General features: G+C 49.3%; 1 protein-coding gene across 1 annotated transcript in view; it reads right to left on the bottom strand.

Moving 5' to 3' along the window:
- Positions 1-1,568: 1,568 nt before the first annotated feature.
- The window catches only part of notch1a (notch receptor 1a), a 37,947-nt gene continuing 14,341 nt past the window's right edge, over positions 1,569-25,174 (bottom strand). The window contains exons 3-34 of the mRNA XM_036528210.1: positions 24,839-25,104; positions 23,418-23,756; positions 21,572-21,694; positions 21,221-21,454; positions 20,758-20,913; positions 20,431-20,616; positions 19,910-20,023; positions 18,252-18,365; positions 17,908-18,141; positions 17,298-17,408; positions 15,783-15,975; positions 15,504-15,649; positions 15,295-15,408; positions 14,295-14,414; positions 13,975-14,127; positions 13,648-13,876; positions 13,058-13,259; positions 12,792-12,945; positions 12,312-12,496; positions 11,921-12,053; positions 11,301-11,558; positions 11,042-11,154; positions 10,287-10,861; positions 9,396-9,821; positions 9,088-9,236; positions 7,944-8,157; positions 7,544-7,631; positions 7,011-7,173; positions 5,471-5,769; positions 4,870-5,017; positions 4,602-4,699; positions 1,569-3,381 (exon numbers count right to left, since the gene is read on the bottom strand). Of these exons, the coding sequence (XP_036384103.1) occupies positions 1,960-3,381; positions 4,602-4,699; positions 4,870-5,017; positions 5,471-5,769; positions 7,011-7,173; positions 7,544-7,631; positions 7,944-8,157; positions 9,088-9,236; positions 9,396-9,821; positions 10,287-10,861; positions 11,042-11,154; positions 11,301-11,558; positions 11,921-12,053; positions 12,312-12,496; positions 12,792-12,945; positions 13,058-13,259; positions 13,648-13,876; positions 13,975-14,127; positions 14,295-14,414; positions 15,295-15,408; positions 15,504-15,649; positions 15,783-15,975; positions 17,298-17,408; positions 17,908-18,141; positions 18,252-18,365; positions 19,910-20,023; positions 20,431-20,616; positions 20,758-20,913; positions 21,221-21,454; positions 21,572-21,694; positions 23,418-23,756; positions 24,839-25,104 (7,459 nt within the window). The 3' untranslated portion in view covers positions 1,569-1,959. The remainder of the gene's footprint in view (positions 3,382-4,601; positions 4,700-4,869; positions 5,018-5,470; positions 5,770-7,010; positions 7,174-7,543; positions 7,632-7,943; positions 8,158-9,087; positions 9,237-9,395; positions 9,822-10,286; positions 10,862-11,041; positions 11,155-11,300; positions 11,559-11,920; positions 12,054-12,311; positions 12,497-12,791; positions 12,946-13,057; positions 13,260-13,647; positions 13,877-13,974; positions 14,128-14,294; positions 14,415-15,294; positions 15,409-15,503; positions 15,650-15,782; positions 15,976-17,297; positions 17,409-17,907; positions 18,142-18,251; positions 18,366-19,909; positions 20,024-20,430; positions 20,617-20,757; positions 20,914-21,220; positions 21,455-21,571; positions 21,695-23,417; positions 23,757-24,838; positions 25,105-25,174) is intronic.

Here is a 25,174-nt window from a genome sequence, read left to right as displayed (position 1 = left end):
GAAACAACATTAAATTGGATCACTCCAGATGTCCATGTGCTGCATGGTGATGGTGATGTGAGTTAAACAGAACAGAACATGGACAGACATGTGGAATGCATTTTTATAAAATAGAACACGCTGCAGGGGGGAAAAAGACTCGTGACTTTTAGTGAGATCTAGATGCCAAACAGCATCCTTTATTGTATCAAGAAACAATTGTTTACAAATCAGTTAACAGAAAATACATTTTTTTTGCAAACTACAACTTTGCAGGTAGGTAACTTTATTACAGATAACGTATTACATTTCATCTATGGCCTAGTTTATAAAACATGACAGTAAGAACTGACACTGTCCAATGCTCTTTGCAAAACATTACAGATGTCACAACATCACACCAAACTGGGACAATACAAAACAAGCTCTTTCCCTCTTTTCAAAAACCATGTTCATATCCCTGTATCCTAAACCCCCAAGGATACTCAGTGGATTATCTTGTATGACAACACAAGTTAATAAATAAGGATTTATATAGATTCAATATGTTATTCTTTATCTATAAGGGACTTCAAATATCTCCCATTTATCGTATTTATATATTTCCATATATTTATACTTAGCTCTAACTCAGTAACACTGAGAAACAGATGCTGTGTATGTATGACTTACTTACGAAACAAATCCTTTGAGTGGTTGTGACATCTCTTATTGGCATGACATGCTTAAGACTTAAGATTTCTGAAACAAAATCCTGCTTTCATGAACACACACTATTTACACAGTCACCAGTCACACCTTGTTCTTTTCAGACAGGCTAAGACTGACACGGAGATCCACAAGGATGAAGAGGAAGGACGATTCCATCCAACTGGCCTCTGCATATCCTCAAATAACTCGGCCACTTGACCGTTTCTCTACAAGTTAAATGAACAGGGTTTTTAAGGGCTCACGGTCTAATCTATACAGATCCCAGCTGTGAGCTGCTCCCATGCTCTTCTCTGTGTGCACAAACTGAATTCACAGTGTGCTTACTGGGAAGGGTGACTCAACCCTGCATCCCCACAGGTAGAGTCCTCATGCCACCAAGGAGACAAACCTCATTGAGTCACATAAGTCCAGGCAAGGCAAGAGAAACGCCAACTGTACCTGTCACACATATCCAATTCAGCTTCTGGACCACTGCTACAGTTCAGAATCTGGCTATATGGCAAATAAAGTATTCTTCTTGAAAGTGATAAAGAGGATCATTTCAATAACTGAAGTGGCAGTACATAGTATATATGACAACCTTCGTCCATCCAGCCATTTTAAGACAATTTTGACCATCTGCTTTCTGGCACAGACATCAGTAGTAAGACTTTAGCTTATGGACTCTGGTTCTGTCAATAAAAGAAGAAAATCTAATTTCTGTTAAAAGACAAATAGAAATCTAAATAATACTGAAACTTGTAAAATATACAAAAACTTTTTTAAAAATTCACTTTTTACACAAGATTATATAGTATCACAAACTTAAAAAAGAAAAAAAAAATGGTGTACAATCCAATTAATAAAGTAACAATTTAAGACACCAATAAATACCCAGTGTTTACATAATCAGGAATCTTTCTGTTATACTGCGGACAAAAGCACTAACATAAAACAGACTACATTCTTCCTCTACAAAGCTACTCCTCCACGCGGTCTCAGGCCCAGCTCTTTGGCCCCCCAAGATTCCTTTAGCAGACAACACAATGAAAAGTATAAATAAAAAAGACAGCTTCTTTTCTCCAAAGTAAAATATAAAGAACATAAATAAATACAAAATTAATGCAACATAATTCTTATCGTTAGTATAAAATCATATAAAAAGGGATCCTTCGGTCAAACTAGTTGTTCTTATTCTCCCTCCGCTTTCAAGATTTGGCATTTAAGAGTTTCTTAAATTATTACAAAATCTCAAGCGGTCCACCTTGGCCAGGGAAGTCTACACCCTCCCTACTTGAACTGGTCTGGAATATGTCCAATCTGAGACTGCATGCTTGTTGGAGGACTGGAGATTCCTTCTGACCAATCAGACATATTGGAATGTGGGGAGGAACTTGACCATTGGTCAGGTGATCCAGGGGAAGGGGTTAGAAAGGGGTGGTCAGGCACCTGAAGCTGGTGGTTCGGGGTGTTGTCCATGGGGGCAGAGTAGCTGTGCTGAGAGGGCGGGGTGAGGAACTGTGTGCTGGGCATGGTCTGGTTGAGCGAGGAAGGCAGGATTGGGTTTTCCTGGGGGAGGATGGTGTGGATAGGCATGGTGCTGCCAGACCCTGGCTGCAGGTCTGACCCGCTCAGGTCAGTGCTAATGAAATTCTGGCCGATGGAGTGGCCACTGGTGGTAGTGTTGGAATTCTGGTGCTGCAGTTGAATACTCTGCTGCTGTTGCGGCGGCTGCTGTTGCTGCTGTGGGTGAATCTGCTGCTGCATGCTCTGCTGGTGCTGCATCTGCTGTATCTGCTGTGCCTGCATGAGGTGTGAGGGTGTGCCCAGGCGGGTGTTCTGCATGCCCTGGTAGCTCATCATCTGGGAGAGGGTGGTGGTGGGCAGGCCGTTGTGGAGTGAGGTCATCATGCCATGCGGCACAGAGGGGCTTGCCTGGTGCAGGCCGCCCTGCCCAGCAGCGCTCCGCATAGGATTGAACTGGCCCTGCTGGCCCAAGCCAGCATGCATCCTGGGGAGCCAGTCGTTCATCCCTCCGCCTGCACCCCCCATAGCCAACGTCATGGACCCCGAGCTGCTGGGGCTGGACACAGGCAGGTGGGACAGGCGGGGTGGCACTGCCTCAAACTGCATCCGGCCCAGCTCCTGCTTGTTGGCCATGCCCATGTGGTTGACTCCGATATGGGACTCGGACATGCCCTGCAGGTGGTTGAGCGGCATGGAGGGAGACTGCTGGAAGGGCGAGGTCATCATCGGCGGAGAGGCCACGTCAGACATGTACCCATGGGGAGACTCCAGGGAGTCCACTGGGGAGAGCACGGCCGAGGTGTCCAGCAGGCTCCCCTTCCCGTCTGGGGCCTTCTTCCGGCGGGCCTTCATGTCCTTGCCGTCTTTGCAGGCAATGCCCTTGGAGCCAGGCTTGCGGGCCTTCTTGCCTGGGGCTGAGGGCTTCATGCTCCCCAGGTAGCTGTTGGGGGAGCAGAGTGGGGGTGACAGGGTGGCACTGATGTGGCCGTTGTGCATGCCCGGGCTCCGCACCAGATTATACTCGTCCAGGAGGCGCACAATGTCGTGGTGCATGCGCTCTTGGGCGATGTCACGTGGGAGCCGGTCCATGTGGTCCGTGATCTCACGGTTGGCGAAGTGATCCAGGAGGACTTTGGCTGTTTCATAGCTCCCCTCCCGCGCGGCGAGGAAGAGTGGCGTTTCTTCCTGGAAGAGTGAGAAAGACCCCATGAAACTATGTGAAATTCCATTATCACCACCATTCAATTGAGGTACTTCCAAGGGTGACTTACAATGCATGAGACTGATTTAAGAAATTCAATATGACACAAAACCAAAAATTATGAAATTAATGTACTTGATTTATTTAAGTGTAAACATGCATGGGGGGACATTTAAGAACATTTAATATAGGAGGAAAACAAACCATTTGAAATGTATCCAATTCACTACATCGATAACATGGATGATGAGTGATTTCAATGCAGCGGCATGTGTTATTTAACCCTTTCACACATCAGTTCTAAAATATTTCCAGCTGACCCCCAGCGTGATTTATTTTAGCTTGTGCACACCTGCTGTTGGTTAATATCTGAACTAACATCCTTTACTAAAACTGGTTTAGTGCACATGCACACATGTACACACATGATAGTCTGTTGTTAGTTTTCCTTGGTGGGCAGAACTGCAGCAAATGTGGGTATGCTTTGTGGTACTCAGAAATATACATACATAAATGTGAACTGTTTTATTTTGACATATAACTTTAAGAATACATAATACGATATAAATTGCCTATAGTAAATATTCGTATACTTTATTTCCGAGATGAATAAACTTGCTTCATCTGTGGAAGCCTCAGTGCAATCGCGCTCATCGGTTGACTCAGCAAGTATAACATGGAATAAAAAATGGAATATCATGGTATTTGACGTATTGAAATATTTAACACCCAGAAACACAGGATTTCAGTATTTTAACTGAATACTCACACATTATTAAGCTTCTCAGTTTTCACAGCGACATTTTCTACACTTTCTATCGTTAAATCACTGTTTCCTCAAAGCTAACATTAGCTAGAATTTTTCCGATTTGGGAGTCACAACTGTGTTATGCTGCTTATGTTGCAACTTATGTGAATCTGCACTGAAAAATAAATAATCATATTGCATTTGAGGAATGTTTTTATGTGGAAAAAGCCGTGGGTTTAGAACAAATGTTGCTTTGTTGCGTCACTTGTAAGTAGCCATTCTAATCTAGTGGGTCTAATCACACCGGTTTGACCATCCTCTGTAGGGACCACTCTAGAATGATCATACCCATTTGATAGTATGCACAAAAGGGTTAACTACATATTAATGCATATTAATATGTAGTTAAATAACATGAAGTTGCAGTCAGAGAGGTACTGAAAGAATTGGACTCACCTTGTTGTTCTGCATGTCCTTGTTGGCCCCATTCTTCAGCAGCACCATGGCAGCATCCACATTATTCACAGCTGCAGCCCAATGCAGGGCAGACTTGCCTGTACAGACAAGAGTCAGATTTCAATACAAATTTAGACATCCAGCTGAGGAACAACCACAGGCATTTACCCTCCATAGCTCCATTTTTGTAAGCTCTAAGGGCTCCTGAAAAGCTGTATCTGTGCTTTCGGAGGGGGGGGGGTAAGGCTGAGCAAGCGGGCCACGTTACCGAAGTCATCGATGGCATTGACGTCAGCATGGCAGTTGATGAGCTCCTCCACCATGCCCTCCACAGCCAGCCGAGCTGCCAGGATCAGGGGGGTGGTGCCATCGTGCATGCGAGCATCCAGGTCCGTGGCCCGGTTCCGGATCAGGATCTACAGGAGTTATCAACAAGCATAGGCACGTTACACCAGAGACAGCATTAAGACCGAGTCAAGAACATGGTGTAAGTGTTTTTAGGGCATCAAATCACAACACAGGTACAGACAGCATTCTTCAATGTCCATTTTAAATCTCTATGTGTGGGAGATACTTCAGCACAACTACAAAGTGATAAAATATTCATGACCAATACAAAAGGACTTGCCCACACCTGATGACATGTACATGTATTGAACTGTGCCGGACAAAGACAACTCACAATATGTGTCCGTGACGTAAGGCTAGGGTCATGGCACAGGCTGCATTTAAGGCCATACAAACCATGGTGAACGCGCAGGCCTCTGAGCGAACACTTGTCCCCGGGACAGTTATTTTTAATGCAGCACTGCCATAGTTCAGTCATGGTCCTATGTGCACCCGTGTGTGGGTGTGCAAGAGCACGGTACCTGAAAGACCCCCTGTGCGTCGGCTGCCACTGCGGCATGGAGTGGGGTGCGGCCCATGTTGTCCTGGACATTGGCATCGGCGCTGGACTCCAGCAGGCGTTTAGCGGCATCGGAGCGAGCATAGCGGGCGGCGAGGTGCAGGGCTGTCTCACCCGTGCGGTCTGTCTGGTTGTGGAGGTTGGCGCCCTGGTATATGAAGTCAGAGATAACATTGGCAGAGGCGTCCTCCTCTTCCTCGCTGTTGCCTGTCTCGAGGCCCCCGCCACTGCAGGACGCTATCATGAGGGGAGTGAAGCCATCTACAGGGAGGGGAGGGCAAACAGAGAAAGACAGAGAGAGAGCAAGAGAACACACATCAGCACCAGCAGGAAGATGCCGCACAGGAGAGTCAAGGCTCAGATACCTGACACGACGCCAAGGAGCTCAACTTCCACAAATCAATCAAAACAAAGAAGGTTTGATTTGTTCGCCCCTGTGAATCATCTGGGATCCTGCCAGTAACAGCTACTGATCAAGCTCCTTTTTTAAGTGCTGTAGAAACACCAGGAGCTGGGGAGGGGGGGTGTAAGGTCCAGGTTTTTGAGACCTGGGCTGCCAAAAAAAAAAAAAAAAAAAAAAAAAAGGGAAGAGAATTATTGTGCTGGAGCTGTAGCTGGGCCTGTCGACGCTGACAGCTCTTCAAAAGAAAGGCACGTCCCAAGTCTCCCACACGCCTTCAACTCCAGTGCATTGATCCACCTAAGGAGCTTGCCAAGGAGCTCCATCTGATTTTTTTTTTAAAACACTCCTGGGGGGGTTATTTAACAAAATGTTTATACCAATATTGTTTTATTAATAAAGTGGAATCGGAGGGAAGAAACGTTGGAGGGCATATTATTAACCTGAGAACGTGTAGCAGCTCTCCCAGGGGGTCCCAGCCTTCAGCATGATGCTTTGAAGTGCATCTCCCCGCCCTCAGGGCTACGGGGCATTAGTTACTCCCACTCACTGCATGCGCTCAGTTACTAAACTCTGCAAATTCTCAGAACCGGCTCAGAAAGTCAGCATGGATGCTGAGCCGTGATCACACCCTGAGCCCGTTCTCAGACACGGCTCACCAGGCAGCAATGGTGATGCTTCTCTCAGTCTGTTCGATAAATGGAAAGCACCATGCTGCCACCTTGATAACACTGGAGATGAATCGCTGGACGTAATGTGTAAAGCAGCATTGGTATTTTCTGAAGCTATCACAGAATAAGGCCTGGCTTTAATGAATTGTCCAAGCGTACTTGCGGTATGACCACATGAAAGGGACGGATGTGATGTGCATGGTGGCGGTGCAGCATAGTGGTAAGGAGCAGGGCTCATAACCATAAGGTTGCTGGTAAGAGTCTCTGCTGGGGCACTGCTGCTGTACTGCTGGGCAAGGTATTTAACCCACAATTGCCTCAGTAGGTGTCCAGCTGTATAAACGTGCAACATATAAAAATTGTAACCTATGTAAGTAGCAGATGATCTTATCCACAGCTAAATGCCTGTAAGGTAATGTAATGTGGTGTACCTGGACCGCGCACGTTGACGTCCATGCAGTCATTGTCGATTTCGCCCTGGGGAGGAGTAGGAGCCATGGTGGGGATGCGCAAGTCGGCCGCGTCTAGGTGCTGCTGGGTCCACTGCCGCCGGTCTGTCTGATCGTCCAGGTCCAGCATCGCCTGCTCCTCAAACTACAGGAAAAACCAAGCTGTGAGCCCGTGAACCAACGTGCGCTGGACGCCACCAGACATGTCTGCATCCTAGCCACTCGGCTAACCCAGTTCCCACATTGTGCTAGTGTACGCCAATGCCCAAACGTCTTCTCACTGCAAATGCATTATTAGTGGATACCAGTGATTTACATAGCATCAAAGAAACCAAAGATCTGCCCCCGAAAAACACTAAAAAAACACAAAACTAACCGTTTTGATGTTAAATTTGATACTTCTAACTGTAACTCTTTCAGGACAGTAGTTAACACACTACTACACAGTATATGTGAAGTCATCTTTCTGCTTGACTAAAGCACCCTCTGCTCCTTTAGAAAGCCGCCCCTCTCACCCTGAAGCGCTTGATGTCTGATGGCTCCTCTCCCCACTCGTTCTGGTTGTCGTCCATCAGAGAAATGTCGGAGGAGTTCTTCAGTGGCCTGTTTCACAGGGCAAAAAAAAACCCAAGACTCTTAATTACATGGTCAGAGCAGGAGGAATGCTACCTTGATCCTACCCCACTGTGACCACATACTGCAGACAAAGCATGAATGAACTCCCAGCTATTCCCATTCACGTCAGCTACTGTGCTTGCCCCAATACCTCAACCCGTTATGTGCTCATCAGTAAAATGATTTAAACATTGTAACACACGCACAACACCCCCTCCTCCCCTACCACTGTGAGACATACAGTGTCACTAGAGTAAGTGGGGGGGGGGCTTAGAAAAAGGAGCGAGATGGTGCACTTACTTCAGTCCCACCGAATCCTCGCCGACCGGCTCCCTCCTCTTCTTCTTGCTGGGCTCGCTGACCTTGAATCCCTCGGGGAACCAGAGCTGGCCGTGTTCACGCCGCCGCTTGCGGGACACCACCACCCCGACACCGATGATGGCCAGCATGGCCAGCCCCACCAGCACAACGTAGATGGGGTACAGCTCCTGGGTGGGCTCCGTCACGTTTTCGCCTGGGAGAGGGAATGACAGCATGTCAGATGAGTCCGGGGGGTTCGCTGAGCCCCAAAAAAATACTGGGACGGAAACAGTCGGGGTGCAGAGCCAGACCAGGAAAAGAGCGCACCCTCACCCTGCTAGCTTTTTTGAATCCGGCACAGCGAATCGCCCTATTTGCTCACACTGGTGATGGCCAGATGGTTTGTAAAACAAGGTCGTTTCATTCGCTAATAATCAGAATAGCTAACCACTTCTCCACAAAAAGAGGCACAAAAACCCCGCCCCCTCCTCCTCTCCAGCCCAGTGTACTGGGAGACAACTTTACCATTTCTTCTTTAAGGGAGAAAAAGGAGGGATTAATGAACTTCAAATTACTGCGCACGCTTTAAGCTGTAAAGACGAAGGATTTATTCGGATTTTCAAGATAACAAAGTCTCCCAACTTCTAGCACACTCCCGATCAATTTTTCCTTTTCTTTTTTTTCCCCACTAACGATTTTGAAATGATAAACTCTCCCCACCCAAACCCTTAGAGATACATTAAGTCCTGGTATTACACTCAACCAGGGGAAGGTTGCAGCACTCCTTCATCTGAGGGAAAGAGAGATGTGTGTGTGTGTGTGTGTGTGTGTGTGTGTGTGGGGGGGGGGGGTTGTGTTTATTTACAGCAATTAACTGTTTTGGAGCCTATTTCCAGTGATTTTCAACACCGGGATTGATTACTTATACAGGCTAATTGTGTTTCTTGTATTGTTGGATATCAAAGAGACCTTCAAAGAGTACTGTGAGTGATTCTTGAAAGAAGATGGGGGTGAGGAGTGTATGTGTGAGAGGGGGAACTTTATTTATGATTGTGTGCATGTGTTGGGAATGGGGGTGAAGGGGTCTAGTGGACTACAGTGCTGTGGCATGTGTGTACATTTGAGACAGGAGCTGAGGACTTACTAGTGACAGCTTCTATGACGTAGGGGACGTTGAGGTTGCCGCTGGAGGCGAGAGCCCCCAAGAAGGCGGCCACATCTGTCGCACTCTGGAAACACTCTGTGGACTGCTGGTAGCACTGCCGGTTGTCAATCTCCAAGTACACCACTGACCTGGGGGAGGAGAGACAGGAAAAGGTTAAAACCTCTGACCTGTCAGAAACAGTGCTTGTCAGGGCAAAAGGGGGCAGCTCGGGTCTGCTAGAAGCAACATCCCCAGTTGGGCGAACGCCCCGCAGTCTCCGATCAGACCCAGTTCGGGCACAGACCCACCCTTTGATCTGCATCTGGTCCAGCTCCCTCCGTTTGGCGCTCACCACGCTGTACATGCTCTTCTTCACCTTGCTCAGGACCTTGCCGGGGATCTCGGTCCAACTGTCGGCTGAGCGCTTGATGTTGTGCTTCTTGAGCTCCTGCTCGTTGCCGTAGTAGGGGTAGACCATGAGCTCACCGTTGCTGTCCTTGCGGAACACCACGTTGGTGTGCAGCACGCGACTCAGCTCGCGCAGGAAGCCAAACGAGTTGTTCTTCAGCTGTTCCGGCAGGATGTGCACCACCAACACCAGCCGCCCGTCCGCCAGCTTCTCCGGCATGTTGTTGGCGCAGTCCAGGCCGTCCCACTCGCACTCGGCATTGTTGCAGCCTTGGTCGCAGTGGCCATCTGCGTAGTGGTCCTTGCAGTATTGGTCATAGAGGGGGCTGTGGGAGGGAAGGGCATGCAAATGATCATAAAATAAATGCACAAACACCACTTAAGGTACAGTTCATCAGAGAACAGCTCTATGGTCGCAGTGTAGCATAGTAGTATGGTCTCGTAACCAAAAGGTTGCTGGTTTGATTCCCTGCTGAGGCACTGCTGCTGTAGCCCTGGGCAACATACTTAACTCAGAATATCCAGCTATATAAATGGATAACAATTAGATAAAACTGTAACCTATGTAAGTTATAAATGGGCATATTTCTCCTGCTTCAGTCTGCAGTGGTGTGCATCTCTTTTTTGTGTACATTCACTTGAGATAATGCAGACAGGGAAATGGACATTGTAATCTATATAACCTGCTCTAGATAAGTGTCTGCTAAATGCCAATAATGTAAAGTAATCTACTGACTGAAGCACAGCTCATTTGGTGGTGCTGCAGATCAGGATTAATGGCTGCCACTCACTTGCACTGGCCTTCCAGGTTCTGGCAGTCAAAGCCATCGTACAGGCAGCCGGCGCTGTCACACTGTTCATCACACTTGCCATCGTTGAAGTAGCGCCAGCACTGCAGCGCAGCGCTGCAGTTCTTCCAGGGGTCATTGAAGTTTAGCGAGCAGTCGCCGCCATCCCAGGCACACGCATGGTTGTTGCACAGCGAGTCACAGATCTTGTTGCCACGGCGCTCCTCGCACTGCGGAATCTCACAGCTGACGCCAGCCACCTCAGGCGGCGGAGTGATATCGCGGCCGAAGCCGCCGGGGAAGGTGTAGTCAAGGATGTGGCAGAGCAGGCCATTGAAGTTGGTGGGGCAGACGCAGTGGTAGAAGGGTGCCTCAGCTGTGTACTCGCACGTGCCCCCATTGTAGCAAGGGTTGCTGATGCAGGGGCTGTCCACGGGGTACTGGCACTCGGGCCCCGTGTAGGTGTCCGGGCACAGGCAGCGCGGGCTCTTGTGGCCCGAGACACAGGTGCCCCCATTGCGGCACTGCAGGCTCCCGCACGACTGTGAGTCGTACTCACAGGTAGCGCCAGTGTAGCCCTGCACGGGGAAAGGAGAACCACTCAGTTCTATGCTCATTCAATTTTGGGATTTTCAGGAAGGGGTGGGCACGAGTGGCTTACAGAGCAAAGCTATGCTAAACTAATGCTAACAGATAAACCGTATAAGGAACTGGATGCCGTTTGTTCCTTTAGTGGAGTGCTGCAGCCGTGAACTTACCGGTGGACACTTGCAGATAAAGCCCTGGGGGGTGTTGCTGGCCACAGCGCACGTGCCCCCATTGCGACAGGGCCTCTCTTTACAGCCGTCAAATATCGTGTCACAACGCTGCCCTGCGGAGACACAAGAGAAATCAACCATGAGCCACACTTCACTAGCACAGTCAACAACATACAAATCAACGTTATATTCCATTATTAAGGTGGAAACTAGACAAAGACGGAAACAAAACGGCTGCTTTTGGCTGAGGGGGCTGTACCTGTGTAGCCAGTGCGGCACTCGCAGCGGTAGCTGTTGGTGAGCTGGATGCAGTTGTAGGTGCCGTGCGGGTCACAGGGGTCCGACAGGCACTCATTTACATCACCCTCACAGCGCTCGCCCACATAGCCAGGTGGGCAGATGCAATGGTAGCCCCCAACGCGGTCCACGCACTTGCCGTTGTTGAAGCACTTGGGCTCGTGTGTGACGGGGTCAGTGGCAGGGTTGCAATCGTCCACATTGATCTCGCAGTGGACGCCTGGACAGGGCAGACATGGTCAGCATTTCAGCAGGACAACTATCACCTTAATCGAGTTGTCAGGACAACTGTTCACCAAAGCTCTATAAAGCAACATGCCCTTCGAACGAACCACATAAGGGACAATAGGATAATATCATGCTAGACTTGATCTGCCACATTTCAAGAAAAAAATCTCTTGCAAATAAAGGAAATTAGATGCCCCAGATAAAAGACTTAGGTGAATATAAATGTTTCTTTGTGTGTTTCTAAAAATCAATCTTGTATCCCCCAGGATAGATTTATAGACAGGTGTTGGTTATTGTTAAGCCCTAATTAATTAAGCGTGGAGACAGAGTGGAGCTGTGAGAGGGGGGCTTGACCTTGGGTCCCCCGGGGACAGGAGCATTTGTAGGTATTGATCAGGTCGATGCAGGTCCCTCCGTGCTGACAGGGCATGGAGAGGCACTCGTTGATCTCGTGGGAGCAGTTCACCCCGTGATACCCTGGCACACACTGAGAGAGACGGGGAGAAAGGGAGAGAGAGAGAGGGATAAAGAGGGAAGGAGGAAGAGAAAGGTGAAGGGAGAGAGAGGGAGAGGGAGCAAAGGAGATCAGTGGCTAACACAAAACACACATTTCTGTCCACCTGGCTGTTTCAGCACTCTTCAGTGCAAACGACTACACTGGAGATTGGTATTAACAAGCCTGGGATGAAGGACATCGGCTTGGTTTGGTTAGAGCAATGGCAAGAGAGAGGGTGTGGCCATTTACCTCACAGGTGTACCCTCCCAGGTAGTCGGTGCAAGTGGCTCCGTTCTGGCAAGGGTTGGGGGAACACTCGTCCACCTGCTCCTCGCAGTAGCTGCCTGTGTAGCCCGCTTGGCAGCGGCAGTAGTGAGTGTGGCCAGCGTCCAGGCACTGGCCCGAGTTCCTGCACAGGTGAGCAACATCCACACCTGGAGAAGACAGGGGAACGTACCTCAGTATTGGCACTCTGGTCAGGAGTGAAAAGGATGGCACAGGCCCCCCTCTCTTTCTTGCAACAGGCCCCCCTCTCTTTCTTGCAACAGACCTCTCTCTCTCTCTCTCTCTCTCTCTCTCTCTCTCTCACACACACACACACGTCTCTGGTTAGCCCACGTTACGTCACAGGACGACACAGGTCAAGCAAAGGGGATGGTACAGACCTCTTTACTCTCTTTCACACACACACAGACACACACGTGCACACCTCCGGCCGGTCCATGTTACCTTGCTGCTTGGCCGCCACCTCACAGGAGACACCAGGCACATCACAGTACAGGCCTGTCCAGCCACTCGGGCACTCGCAGCTGTAGGAGGACCCCTTCTGCCAACACGAGCCGCCGTTCTTACAAGGCGACGAGTCACACCAGCGCACCAGGTTCTGTAATGAAACGAGGCTGTGTCAGTGTGTCCCCTGCTCAGGAAGGAAGTCCTCAGGAAGGCATGGCACCGAGGGCCGGGCGGCTCAGGGGGCCTAAAGGCTGGCTGTTTACCTGGCAATTGAGTCCTGTGTAACCGTGGGGGCAGGTGCACTTGTAGGTCCCGTAGCTGTCCTGGCATGTGCCTCCATTCATGCAGGGCTTGGAGTCGCACTCGTTGATGTCGTGCTGGCAGTAGCTGCCAGTAAAGCCAGCCGGGCACAGGCAGGTGAAGGTGTTGATGCCGTCCACACAGGTGCCGCCATTGAAGCAGGAGCTGGGAGCGCAAGCAAAGACAAAGCTCATCAAGCTATCTGCTGCAGCATCTCCAGGCAGGGACAAGCAGACCCAACACAGGTCACTGAACAAACATGTTGAAATCATTTTATTGCCGTGTTCACAATCACATCAGCTGTTAGAGTTTATCAAGAGCCCGTAAGCCATGAACAGGTTTTGTGTGTGATAAGCTCAGTTAGAGACAAGGTCCTGCAACCTAGCTGTAATGCACTTTTCAACCAGAAGGGGCAGCAGAGGATAAACACAAACAAAGCCATATGTAGAGAGGAGGAGATTGTGAGACTCCGTCAGTCAGGTTGTAGCATGGTCTATGCTACTTAAATGCTACTGTACTCTCTTGTGTGAATGTGGGGGTGAGGGGGTCATACCTCTCAGTGCAGTCGGGGGTGTTGTTCTCACAGTGGATTCCGCTGAAGCCAGCCGGGCAGGTGCAGGTGTAGCTGTTGACACAGTCGGTGCAGTTGGCCCCATTCTTGCAAGGGTTGCTGTCGCACTCGTTGATGTCCTCCTCACACTTGAGCCCACGGAAGCCAGGCAGGCAGGTGCAGACAAAGCCAGCCACCTCATCTCTGCAGAGGCCTCCGTTGCTGCAGGGGTCTGAGGGGTGGAGAGACGGGGAAGAGTTTGTCAGGTGAGTGGCCTCGGAAAAGGGACTCGTGATGTAACGTGATGTAAACCCGCGAGCTCGCACTCACTCGGCTTGCAGTCGTCAATGTCTGTCTCGCACTTTGGGCCGGTGAAGCCCACCCTGCAGCTGCACTGGTAGCTGCCTATGGTGTTGTGGCAGGTGGCGCCATTGCGGCAGGGGTTCTTCACACACTCATTAATGTCGATTTCACAAGTTTGGCCTGTTGGGGGAAGAGGAGAGCTTCAGCACACTCACACAATTGCTTAAGTGCTAACAAACTGCTTATTGGCACAGTCACTATCTGCTGGCTGACTGCAGTTACTGCATTTGGAGGAAATGCTTGCTAGCTGACATAGTTTGAGTTGGGCAAGGACCACGCCTCCTCACCTTGCCATCCCTCAGGACACACGCAAGAGAAGCTCTCGTAGTCTTCAGACTCCTGACACACACCCCCATTCTTACAGGGCCTTGGGCCACAGGGAGCCAAGAGGTCCTGACACTGATCACCTAAGAGAAACATCATGCATGTTGTTAATGAACACATCAATATTTCACAAACAATAAACAATAAAACAACACTATGGATTTGCTGTGCTTGACTCAAAGTAAACTAATAGCACTAAAGTGACCTTTCATTATCATTTTGACACTGTCAACATGGAAGTAGCATGTTTACAAATAGTGAGAAATTAAAATGCTATTTTTGGACAACTACACCGTGGTAGTTGTTCTTGGACATCTCTGCAAATTCATTCTGAAAGGTTGCTTGGGTCAGTCCAAATCCTACTCCTCCCCCCACTACCCGTTTCCACAGCAACTAGCCCGGGCAGGAAGCGCGACACAATTTCCTGACATTGTGCAGGCTTTTGCTGTTCTCTGAGACCGGAATCAGGAAGCGGGCAAACAGGAAATGGACCGAGCAGCAGTTCCCACCCCGACACCAGCACTGGCGTATTATTCCAGCCCGACAGACATGTGGATTTTTCCGAAAAGATGACACTGAGAAAAAATAAAACCTTTTGCCCAAAACAGTACAAGTGTTTTCTCTCACAACAGAAATAAGAAAGACTGCGATTACAAAAATATTTGTCAGCGTGTTATTGTGAAAGAGGCCAAGTGTGAATCCAAAGTTTCCGAGGTTCACCCGGCTAATAGGAAGTCTTTCCGCTGAGGCTCGCAGTGTAGGCTTCACTGAAACAGCTAATTTTTCCTTCGCTCCCATGACTTGTAAAGAGTTGCCAAGACCCAGAGTGCCACAGCAACAACATAAAAACACACACTCCAAATGCAAACATATCAAAGCCCCCCACCCGCACCTCCCACACAACACTTCCTGTCCCAGTGTGTGCCACAGAAACACCACTGTTAAAGAACAACAAACCCATACCAGTGTAAGGCAGCAAGCAGTTGCACTTATAGCCAGCAACATCATCAATGCAGGTCCCCTGATTGAGGCATGGGTTGGAAGCACACTCGTTGATGTTAGTTTGGCAGTTAGGACCTACAACAGAAGGGTTCAGAGAGCACATGGGTTAGACTGAGGTTTGGAGGGCACACACAGCCATGCACAGGTATGGGGCCGGGGGGCATACTGACCGCTAAACCCTGCGCGACAGGTGCACACATATCCGCTGGTCATGTCCTTGCAGGTGCCCCCATTCATGCAGGGGTTCGACTCGCACTCATTGTTGTTGATGTCACAGTTGGGGCCACTCCAGCCAGAGTCGCAGATGCACTTGTAGCTAAGAGGGGAATGAGGAACTGCTAAAGACTCAAACATGTCTCTAAACTCTTGTTTTGTCTAGCTAAATCTGATTTAGTGAGACAACTCCCCCCCCCCCCCCCCCCCAACTTTTAAGAGGCACCCGGACTCACCCATTGACCTCGTCCTCACAGTGGCCATGGATGCAGGGGTTGCTGATGCACTCGTTGACCTGCGAAAGGCAGGTGGTGTCGTGGTAGCCCTCTGGGCACACACAGACGAAGCTGTTGATGCCGTCGATGCATGTGCCGCCGTTGTGGCAGGGGTTGAAGGCGCACTCATCAATGTTGATGTTACACATCACTCCTGAAAGCAAGGGAAGGATGCAAAACATCAGCGCTACGCTCAGAAACAGAAATGGCATTCCAAACAGGGGAAAACGTGGCCCCTTCGGCAGCGCCCGCCACCACCTCACTCACACAGCCCGGGCCGAAACTCGAATTCTTTACTAACATTCCTTAATGGTAAGTCTTATAGCTGAAAAAGCTGATGATGTACAGGGAGCACTCACAAGCTCAAACTTGTCACAGCAGCGTGCTCAGCCAAGACAAAAGGGGGGGGGTTGGTCGCTCACCGGTGGCTTGTTTACAGGGACAGAAGGGCAGACCTCATTTTACACAAGACTGGGTAGCAATTAACCCAGACCCCCGCACCCTTGCCCCGTTTCTCTTTATTAATTAAAAATGGTAATGGGCGGCGGCCTGCTTCATAAATTACAATGCACTTTTGTCACAGATTCCAGCCCCTCTCAGGTCTGAGAGAGAGGGTTTATAGGGGGAGGAGGGGTGTAACTCTACACACAGCGCGGCTGAAGAAAGGCTCCATTGAGGATGGGAGTGGGGAGCAGTGGGAGGAGCTGAGCTCTTCGCTCCATTAGGAGGGGATGCTAAGCAGGTGAAGCTGCTCCACTCTGCCTCCGCCTGCCCACCGACCCCCCCCCCCCATCCTCTGTGATCCCACCAAGCAGTCGGACAGGGCCATGAAACACAATCCCCATGGGAATCACTGAATGGGATTTATATTCAGGGATTCTGGTGGTTCAATTAGAAACCTTTCATTTCACATCCTAAAATTGAAGAAGCTTATAGACACACACCCTTGGTAACAACACAGCAAACTACACCCTCCTCCTAATTTCCTATGAGGATCATGTAGCTACCCATTTCAATTTATAACACCACCACCCACATCCACCATCAAACATAAACTAGATATGTGCCTTTGTGGCAAGCAACCAGCAAAACCTGTTTGAAAAGCATCATTTTCTTCTGAATAGCGGCCTAGAAATAAAATCAGGTTTTTGGCATTACTCGAAATACCATTCTCTTAATGCCCTGCCTTATCAGACAGGTTTGTAAAAAAAAAAAAAGGTTCCCCCCGCTTTTAAAAGATCAACTTTCAAGCTTTTTAAACTCTAGGCGTCATTAAATCTTTTCAGTAAATGAACAAAACTGAGGCTTGCGTGTCTGTGTGCCAGACTGGGGACTGGGAGTCACTGTTCCTTCACTTGACACAGGTAAGCCGAGACCCGCCCGCTGCCAAGCAGGCCCGCCAGCCACCTGTCCACCTCAGTGCCCCGGGGACACCCCGGCTCTGCCCCGCCTGGCTCTGCCCCGCCCGGCTCTCACCTGTGTAGCCCGGCTCGCAGGCGCACTCGTAGCCATTGATTTTGTCGATGCACTTCCCATAGTCGCACGGCTTGTTCTTGCAGTCGTCCAGATTTACCTCGCAGTTAAAACCTGGAGATTCACACAACTTTAATCCACGTTCTGACAGCTAGAGTTACCAAAAAAAATCTTACATAAAACTAAAATAAATTATTGTTATTTAGCAGGCACTCTTATCCATAGTGACTTAGATGGGCTACAATTTTTACATGGATATTTGCAAAGGCATTTCTGGGTTGAGTACCATGCCCAAGGTATTAGGTCCCATGCCCAAGGTAATAGTGCCCCAGCAGGGAACTGAACCAGCAACCTTTCCAATCAGCAACCTGTTCCTTACCATTGTGCTATACTACCACCCATTAATGCCAAAAACTAAAGATAAAAGCTAAAAACATTCATGTTCATGTAAGGTTCTAGCAACATTGATATGTGTCATGTCATAGAAAATGACAAGGGTGAGCTGTGACACTAACATTACCACTTGTAGGTATTTCACTAAGTATTGTCAGAGAGAGAAGCCCCCCTTTTAGGGGTAAGAGTATGGAGAGGTCCATAAAGGTGCATGGCTCACCTGTGGTGCCCTTGGGGCAGGTGCAGATGTAGGAGTTTTCCCGGTCCTGGCAGGTGCCCCCATTCTGGCACGGCTGGCTCTGGCACTCATTGATATTGGTCTCACAGAGGCGGCCAGTGTAGCCCGGTCTGCAGTAGCAGGTGAAGGTGGCCAGACCATCCTTGCAGGTCCCGTAGTGGCAGGGGTCTGAGTAACATTCATCTATGTCTGTCTCGCAGTGGGGGCCAGTGTAGCCTGAGGGGAAACAGGGGGTGAAGGAAGGGGATGGAGATGTGATGGTCACACTCATAATCGGAGCAGAGCTGGGTCCCCCGTGTGTGCGTGTGTATATGTGATCCCTGTACCTTCAGCACATTCACAGGTGTACTTGTTGGGTCCATCTGTGCACTTGGCCCCATTCTTGCAAGGTGTGCTGGCGCACTCATCGATGTCCACCTGGCACAGGTTCCCAGAGAAACCTGGGAAAGCAAGCGGGAAGATTGGTAAGGAGTCAAAGGGAAAATGGAAACTCTTGGGATGACCGTGGCCTCTCCAGAGTCATTCAGACCCATCCCAAGAGTTCTCTTCAAAGAACAGCAAGCCACTGAGGGGGGAGTCTCAAACCTAAGTTAAAAAAGACTACAGAAAAAATAGGGGAAAAAACTTCCACAGCCTCATAACTGGGAGCACTGGACAAAGGGAGAACTGTCTTTTCAAACCAACGGAGAGATGACTCGCTTTCCCTCTTTGTCCCCCCAAACTTTTCCATCACAATATACGCTCCCACCCAGTGCACGGAATGCCCTAGCTCCGCTTGACCTCTGACCCCTGCCATTCAAACTGTCTTTCAGAAGCAACCAGTGGGCTTTCCCTTTTCATTAGCTGTTCTTATCTTTCTTCTTAATTGGGAGTCTAGTACTTAAAGGTACAGTACTCCTACTTAGAGCAGGTCAGCAAATGCTGGTTACAATTTACACAAGGCAGCTCTGGGAGGGCATTTAATTTACAAGCAACTTAATGATTTTCCCCCAACATAAATGAATCCCGGAAGACTCTGGGAACGTTCTCCTCACAGTGGCATCTTTTCATATTCACCTGCTATTCAAGTGGATGTAAAGCTACGAGCCATATGCAGTCTCAGTGGCAAATGGTCATTCCTGCTCAAACTGCCTCCCAGTTGAGCGGCATTGGATTTTCTCGGGGGCCTCTGGGATCTGACATTTCCGAGGCTACACTGTGCGTTTCCATGGATATGGTGCGTACGCGGCTGAATGGCAGGGCAGCTTGGGCCAGCTCTCGGAGTGGCTCATTTCCATGTTAAGCAGTGGCGAAGGAGAACCCCAAGCCCCCCCCCCGCATAGAGATTAACTGTCTGTGTGCTCAGCGCTGCCACAGCTCCACAGTCGCCCCATTCAGGGCCCCCATCCCCCATTCTAAAAGCGTGGGACCCTTTGGGAGGTAAGGCCTTGTGCTCACTGTCATGCCTGCTGCATTAATGCCCCAGGATCCTGATTCAAGTCCATCAACAGGAAGAGGCCTCCTTCTCCCTCTCATCCACCTTTGATCCTCCTTTGGAAGCCTCCAACTATTTTTCCTGGCAAATAATTTTGCTCCACTGGCATGCCAATGCAGACATAAACAATAAAAGATTAAGAAGTACAATTCTTCTCTCTCCAACCCTCTGCCTACATTTTCTTTCCCAGGAAAACAAATGTCTCTGTGCTCACCCAGCAAGAACTTCAAATCACGTCTCTTCAGAAACCCTCTGAATTACACACTGTCAACCGGAGGTGGTTAAAAAAACAGTCGCTTCCTGCACTGAGGTTATTGAGGGCCGCTCTTACACTCTGCACACATACACACGTAAGATCTTAAAATCTCTAACTTTGCCCACTTACTAACGCTGTTGTTTGAATCACTCAGCGAATGGATTTTCCACCAATTCAGAGCCTGTCTGAGTGCAGATTACAGCTTCCCTCAGCCATGTCTGTCAGGTGGCATAATCGACCCCCCTCCCCCTCACCTGTGGGACACTCGCAGTGGAAGGCGTTGATCCTGTCGATGCACTTTCCATTGTTCAGGCAGGGCATGTTGGCACACTCATCTATGTTGATCTGGCAGAACACTCCCTCGTAACCTGACCATTGAGAGACAGTATTCAGCCTTACTCAGAGAGGCTGGCACCCTGGTCTAGCTCACCCTCAGCAAAGATTACAAGCTGAAAAATGCTACGCTCTTCTTCTTCTACGCCCAAATCAGTGACTTGCTGATTTGATGAGCAAAGTCTTGTTGGGCTCATAACAGCCAGTGGTTGCCTCACTCCTTATTAGGACATGTACTATCGAGTGGTAGAACAACGTACTGCTGCTACTTAACGGGAACCGTAGATGCTGGCAATATTATGTGGGAGGCACTGCTGTCTCTAGACGTGTTTAGTTGCGGCCAAAAAGATAAAGGCTCCTCCTATAAAAAGTGCTACAGTACAGACAATGCACCCAACACCCCCCTCTGCTGACAGTGGTATGGTCCATGGGCTGAACTCACCTGGCATACAGATGCAGTGGAATCCTCCAATCTGGTCCAGACAGGTGGCGTCATTCATGCAGGGGTTGGACATGCACTCATTGACGTCCAGCTCACAGCGGGGCCCAGTGTAACCCTGCAGGCACCTGCACTGGAAGGAGCCTTTGGTGTTCAGGCACCGCCCTCCATGCTCGCATGGGTTCGCACCTGAAACAAGGAGGTGCAGTTCACATTTTCCCATCCACCCTCCAGGGGGTCAGGTACCATGTAAATGGCATGCACAATTTACAGTACTGCTATGTTGATTAGCCCAAGCATGAAGGGGTACTGGCACGTCCTGGCACTCACCCAAAGAACACTCGTCGATGTCCTGGTTGCAGGCAGACCCCGTGTACCCGGGCGGGCAGGTGCAGATGGCTTTGCCATTGACGGGGTTTGTGTCGCAGTTGGAGCCCTTCTGGCAAGGGTTGCTGATGCAGGCGTCATCAAGGTGACAGAGCAGACCTGAAATGGGTTGAACCAATCAGACATCAATGTAAAGTGTATTCCTCTTCTACACTGATGAGGTTAGTGCCTAGTGTTCAAATCTGCCCAATACAGGCCACTAATTTTGGTCCAATACTAAATGCCTTCCTTTAAGTTCACTGTCAAGTGCATTTGTTCCTACAATGAATGACTCCAACAAACAGAGAGTGCCCAATACACATTCATGTTACACAGTGAAGGTAAAGGAAAACAAACGCTAATTTTTCAGATAGCTATGTGATTTGCTCTTTGCCGTCTCTGAAGGCAAAGAGACAGAGCCCCTCACCCGTGCGGCCGTGGGGACACTCGCAGAAGAAGGAGGCCACACGGTCATGGCAGATAGCACCCGGGTAGCAGGCAGCGCTGGCACAGTCGTCGATGTTCTCACTGCAGTCGTCGCCTGTCCAGCCATTGACGCAGACACAGTGGTAGCCGCCATGCGTGTTGTGGCACGTGCCGCCGTTCTGGCACGCATTGGGCATCAGCTGGCACTCATCTACATCCTCCGTGCAGAACTGACCTGGAGGAGGCGCAGGATGACACCGTCACGAAAATGGTTAAATAATAAAAAAAAACCACAGGGCTTTGGTGAAGAATAATATAGACTTTGGGAGCAGGCAGAGGGGTCGCAGGCTACCTGTCCAATCCGGACGGCACTGGCAGTTGTAGGTGTTAACCCCATCCACGCATGTGCCCCCATTCTGACAGCGGTGGTCAGGGCAGTCATCGATGTTGTGCTCACAGTTCTGGCCAGTGAAACCTAGTGAGAAACACCACACAGAGGACCCCCCCCCCCCGTTACTCACCTCTGTGCCAAACCTTATTTTAATCAAGATGGCCTCTCTCCAGTTTATGGAAATGTCTTACAATGACAATACAATGATGTGTGTCGGGATGTGTCATTCACTCCCTGCTTCCAGATTAATCTTCAAACCAGGCTGCCTGGCAGTCTCTCTGACTGAATTCCAGCACAGACAACCACGAGACAGACCTGTGGGCGGGTTACCAATTAACTGTGCATTTATCACAGATTAACCATGTTGTCTTCACAGCCGCGATTGCTCATGTGTGCCAGATGGATAGTAGTCGGTATTGTTCTTTTAACTGAACAGGAAAGACACAGCACATACACTGTGAACAGTGGCAGTTTTCAGCGTGTGAAAATCATTTTGAGACTCCCATTGGGGGCACGCTCAGTTTAGTCATAACACTTCAAAGGGCTCATCTGGAGGGGCTGGGACAGTTCTGACCCTTGAACGCTGCCGACACCTTGCTCAAGATAGTGCTTATCAACAGGGTGTGACTGATATCAGCCCGGTCGTGTTTCTAATCAACCACCTGCCCTACTGGCGTATCTTGCTGCATGACACAGTACTTCTGAGCCATCAGGCAGAGAGAGGAGAATTTATAACACAGTAAAAACACAATGGTTTTCTGCTGTGCCCTTCCAGAGACTCATGAAAAAATAGCAGCAAAAACCACCATGAACAAAGTTTCCTCTATTTTAATGACTGTAATCTACCCAGAAAATTACACACTACAGAAAAAAAGACACCAGAAAAAGAAGAAAAAAGATGTTTAACACAAAGGGTATTTTGCTGATGACTGTAAAAAAATTATGCTTCAAAACTAGGTACAGTAATGTGTAATGGAGTGTTTGTTGTGCTGTTTAGGTTTGAGTTGTGTAATCTCTGAAATCTCTGCTGAACTCAACAATGCAAGAGTGCCACTTCAAAACGAAGAACCAGAAAACAATTGATACTGGATTTAACAATGACCGACTTTACCCGCCCCAAAGTACCAGCTACAAACTGGGGGAAAGTAACTCGGCTCTGTTTCTCACAGTGGCAGAATGAGCCAGGCTGAGCTGGGCTCCATGACAGCAGACACCCTCACAACAGGTCCGGGAGGGGCCCAGGTTTGGGGATGCGGTCCGCACAACGCCCCGCTCAGCGGGTGCAGGTCTCGGCCCCTGCCCCGTCTGCCAGTTGACTCTGATGGGAGGATGTTGTTGCTCAGGCGTTTCCTCCTGATAAGGCCCAGCGTCTTCCTGCTCCACCGCTTTCTCTCTCTCTCACACACTCGCGCATACACGCACACACACACGCACACACGTGAGCATGTCCGTGCATGCACCCACAGCTTGATCCAGGACCCTTGTTTACACCCCGGCAGCTGACACTTAACAGTTAAACTGACACTTTACTTAACAATTTTTGAGGGAAAGAAGGTTCACAGCCATTTCGAAACTTTGCCAGTATTTAAGGCCCAACTTGGCACAGGCTTCGGCATTTGTCTCACTAAGTACAAACTGACGTAGTGCCTCCAGATCCCCGGATTTTGCTGTACTGCTTGTGATGTTGCCAGACTAACTGAAAACACCCTAAGCCATCACACCCTCCGCTCTCGCTCGTGGTGGAGAGCCTCCGCTTGGTGGTGTGGTAACAGTGATGCTGAGAGGAAGAAGTTGGGGAGGGGCATACCTGGAAGGCAGGTGCACTCATAGGAGGTGTCCCCTTTCTGCACACAGGTGCCCCCATTGTGGCAGGGCGAGGGGTTGCAGGGCACATAGAGGGCCTCGCAGTGCTTGCCAGTGTACTCCTGTGGGCAGCGGCAGTGGTAGGAGCCCACCTCATTGATGCACACGCCACCGTTCTTACAGGGCGATGGGCTCAGGGCACACTCATTGACGTCCTGCTTGCAGTTCTGGCCTGAGAAGGATGGGGTGCAGGCGCAGATGTAGTGGGACTCGAAGGGGGTGCACTGGCCACCATTGGCGCAGGGGTTGGAGGCGCAGGGGTCAGCCTGCTGGCATGTTTTACCTAGCAGGAACGGCAAACAGGATCAATCAGTTACACCTTCACACACTTCATACTCCACACACAACAAGCAATGCTAGCTTGTATTTATTTGCCTCACCAATATACACAGCAAGTGACTGTTTCTGTATCTTCTACTGATTGAGATGATCCATTTGGACCTTAAATTGTGACCAAGGCAATACAGGACTCCACCAGTACCTTGCTCAAGCAGCAAATAGCAGTTTCTCATGTGGTACTTAGATCAACAGCTTGAGTCATGAGTACCATAGCTGCCGTGGCTATGGTGTATGCGGTGACCACGCTGACATGATTACAGTTACTACAGCGTGCCCTATAGCATAACATAATTGTGATTGGCCCCGGTGCAAATATTTTTTCTTGTATACCCCTTTCTCTCCCCCCCGTTCCCCCATCCCCCCGTCCCCCTTCCCAAACACAAGCACACGCTCATGTGCACACACACGCAGGGACACACACACACACACACACACACAACCACTCCAGACAATTAAATTAAATAAGTAGTGGGTAAAAATAATATTTATTTTTAACCCTTTCACGTGAATGGTCACACCGGTGTGATTTGCCATTTAGCACGTATGCTAAAACCAGTGAGATTAGAACACTAGATTGAAAAATTAAACCTAATTTTAGTTTTGAGGAAACAGCACTATGAGAAGCTTAATAACGCTAATGAAAACATAACAAACCATGTAACGTAACATGCGCGCTACATAGCATAAAAAGTTATGTGCAAAAGGGTTAATAAAACATGCAGTTTTGGAACATTTCAATAAGGATGAATAAAAATACATAAAAATAGTCTATGACTCACAACCGTAAGTGTTATACGCAAGGTGGGAAGGTGGTATATATAGCTATCACAATTACAAGTAATTTTAGTGATATCGTTGAATGGTTACTTTGAAGACTGCATGAAACGATCCATGCACAAGAGGGCCCACCCACAACAGTAAAGCAGTAAAAAATTGCCTTCCTACATGGGTCCCTGACAGCTTCTGGGCCCCGGTGCTCTGCAATGGTTGCACCGTCGATATTTATGCCAGTGAGCATGTCCATACCTGACCAGCCCGGGGGGCAGCTGCACTTGTACTCCGTCACGCTGACCAGGTTGCACGTTCCTCCATTCCTGCAGGGGGAGCTCAGGCACACGTGGTTGGTGGGTGTCAGGCACAGGCGGTCAGAGAAGCCGAGACGGCATGCGCAGGTGAAGTCCTTCTTGCCATTGCGCATGACCACGTGGCACGTCCCTCCATTCCGGCATTTGGACGGGTGGCAGGGGTCACCCGCAATCTGGCACCGGTCCCCTGAAAACTCGTCAGGACACCTGTGGGGGCAGGTCAATAAAGCCACAATGAATGAGGTGTCCCAATCTCCTTTTACCATCACTTGTCAAA

This window comes from Megalops cyprinoides, chromosome 5 (assembly GCF_013368585.1).
Source record: "Megalops cyprinoides isolate fMegCyp1 chromosome 5, fMegCyp1.pri, whole genome shotgun sequence".
Classification (NCBI taxonomy): Eukaryota; Metazoa; Chordata; class Actinopteri; order Elopiformes; family Megalopidae; genus Megalops; species Megalops cyprinoides.
The sequence above is the reverse complement of the archived record's forward strand: the minus strand, read 5'-3'. Positions and strand labels throughout refer to the sequence as shown.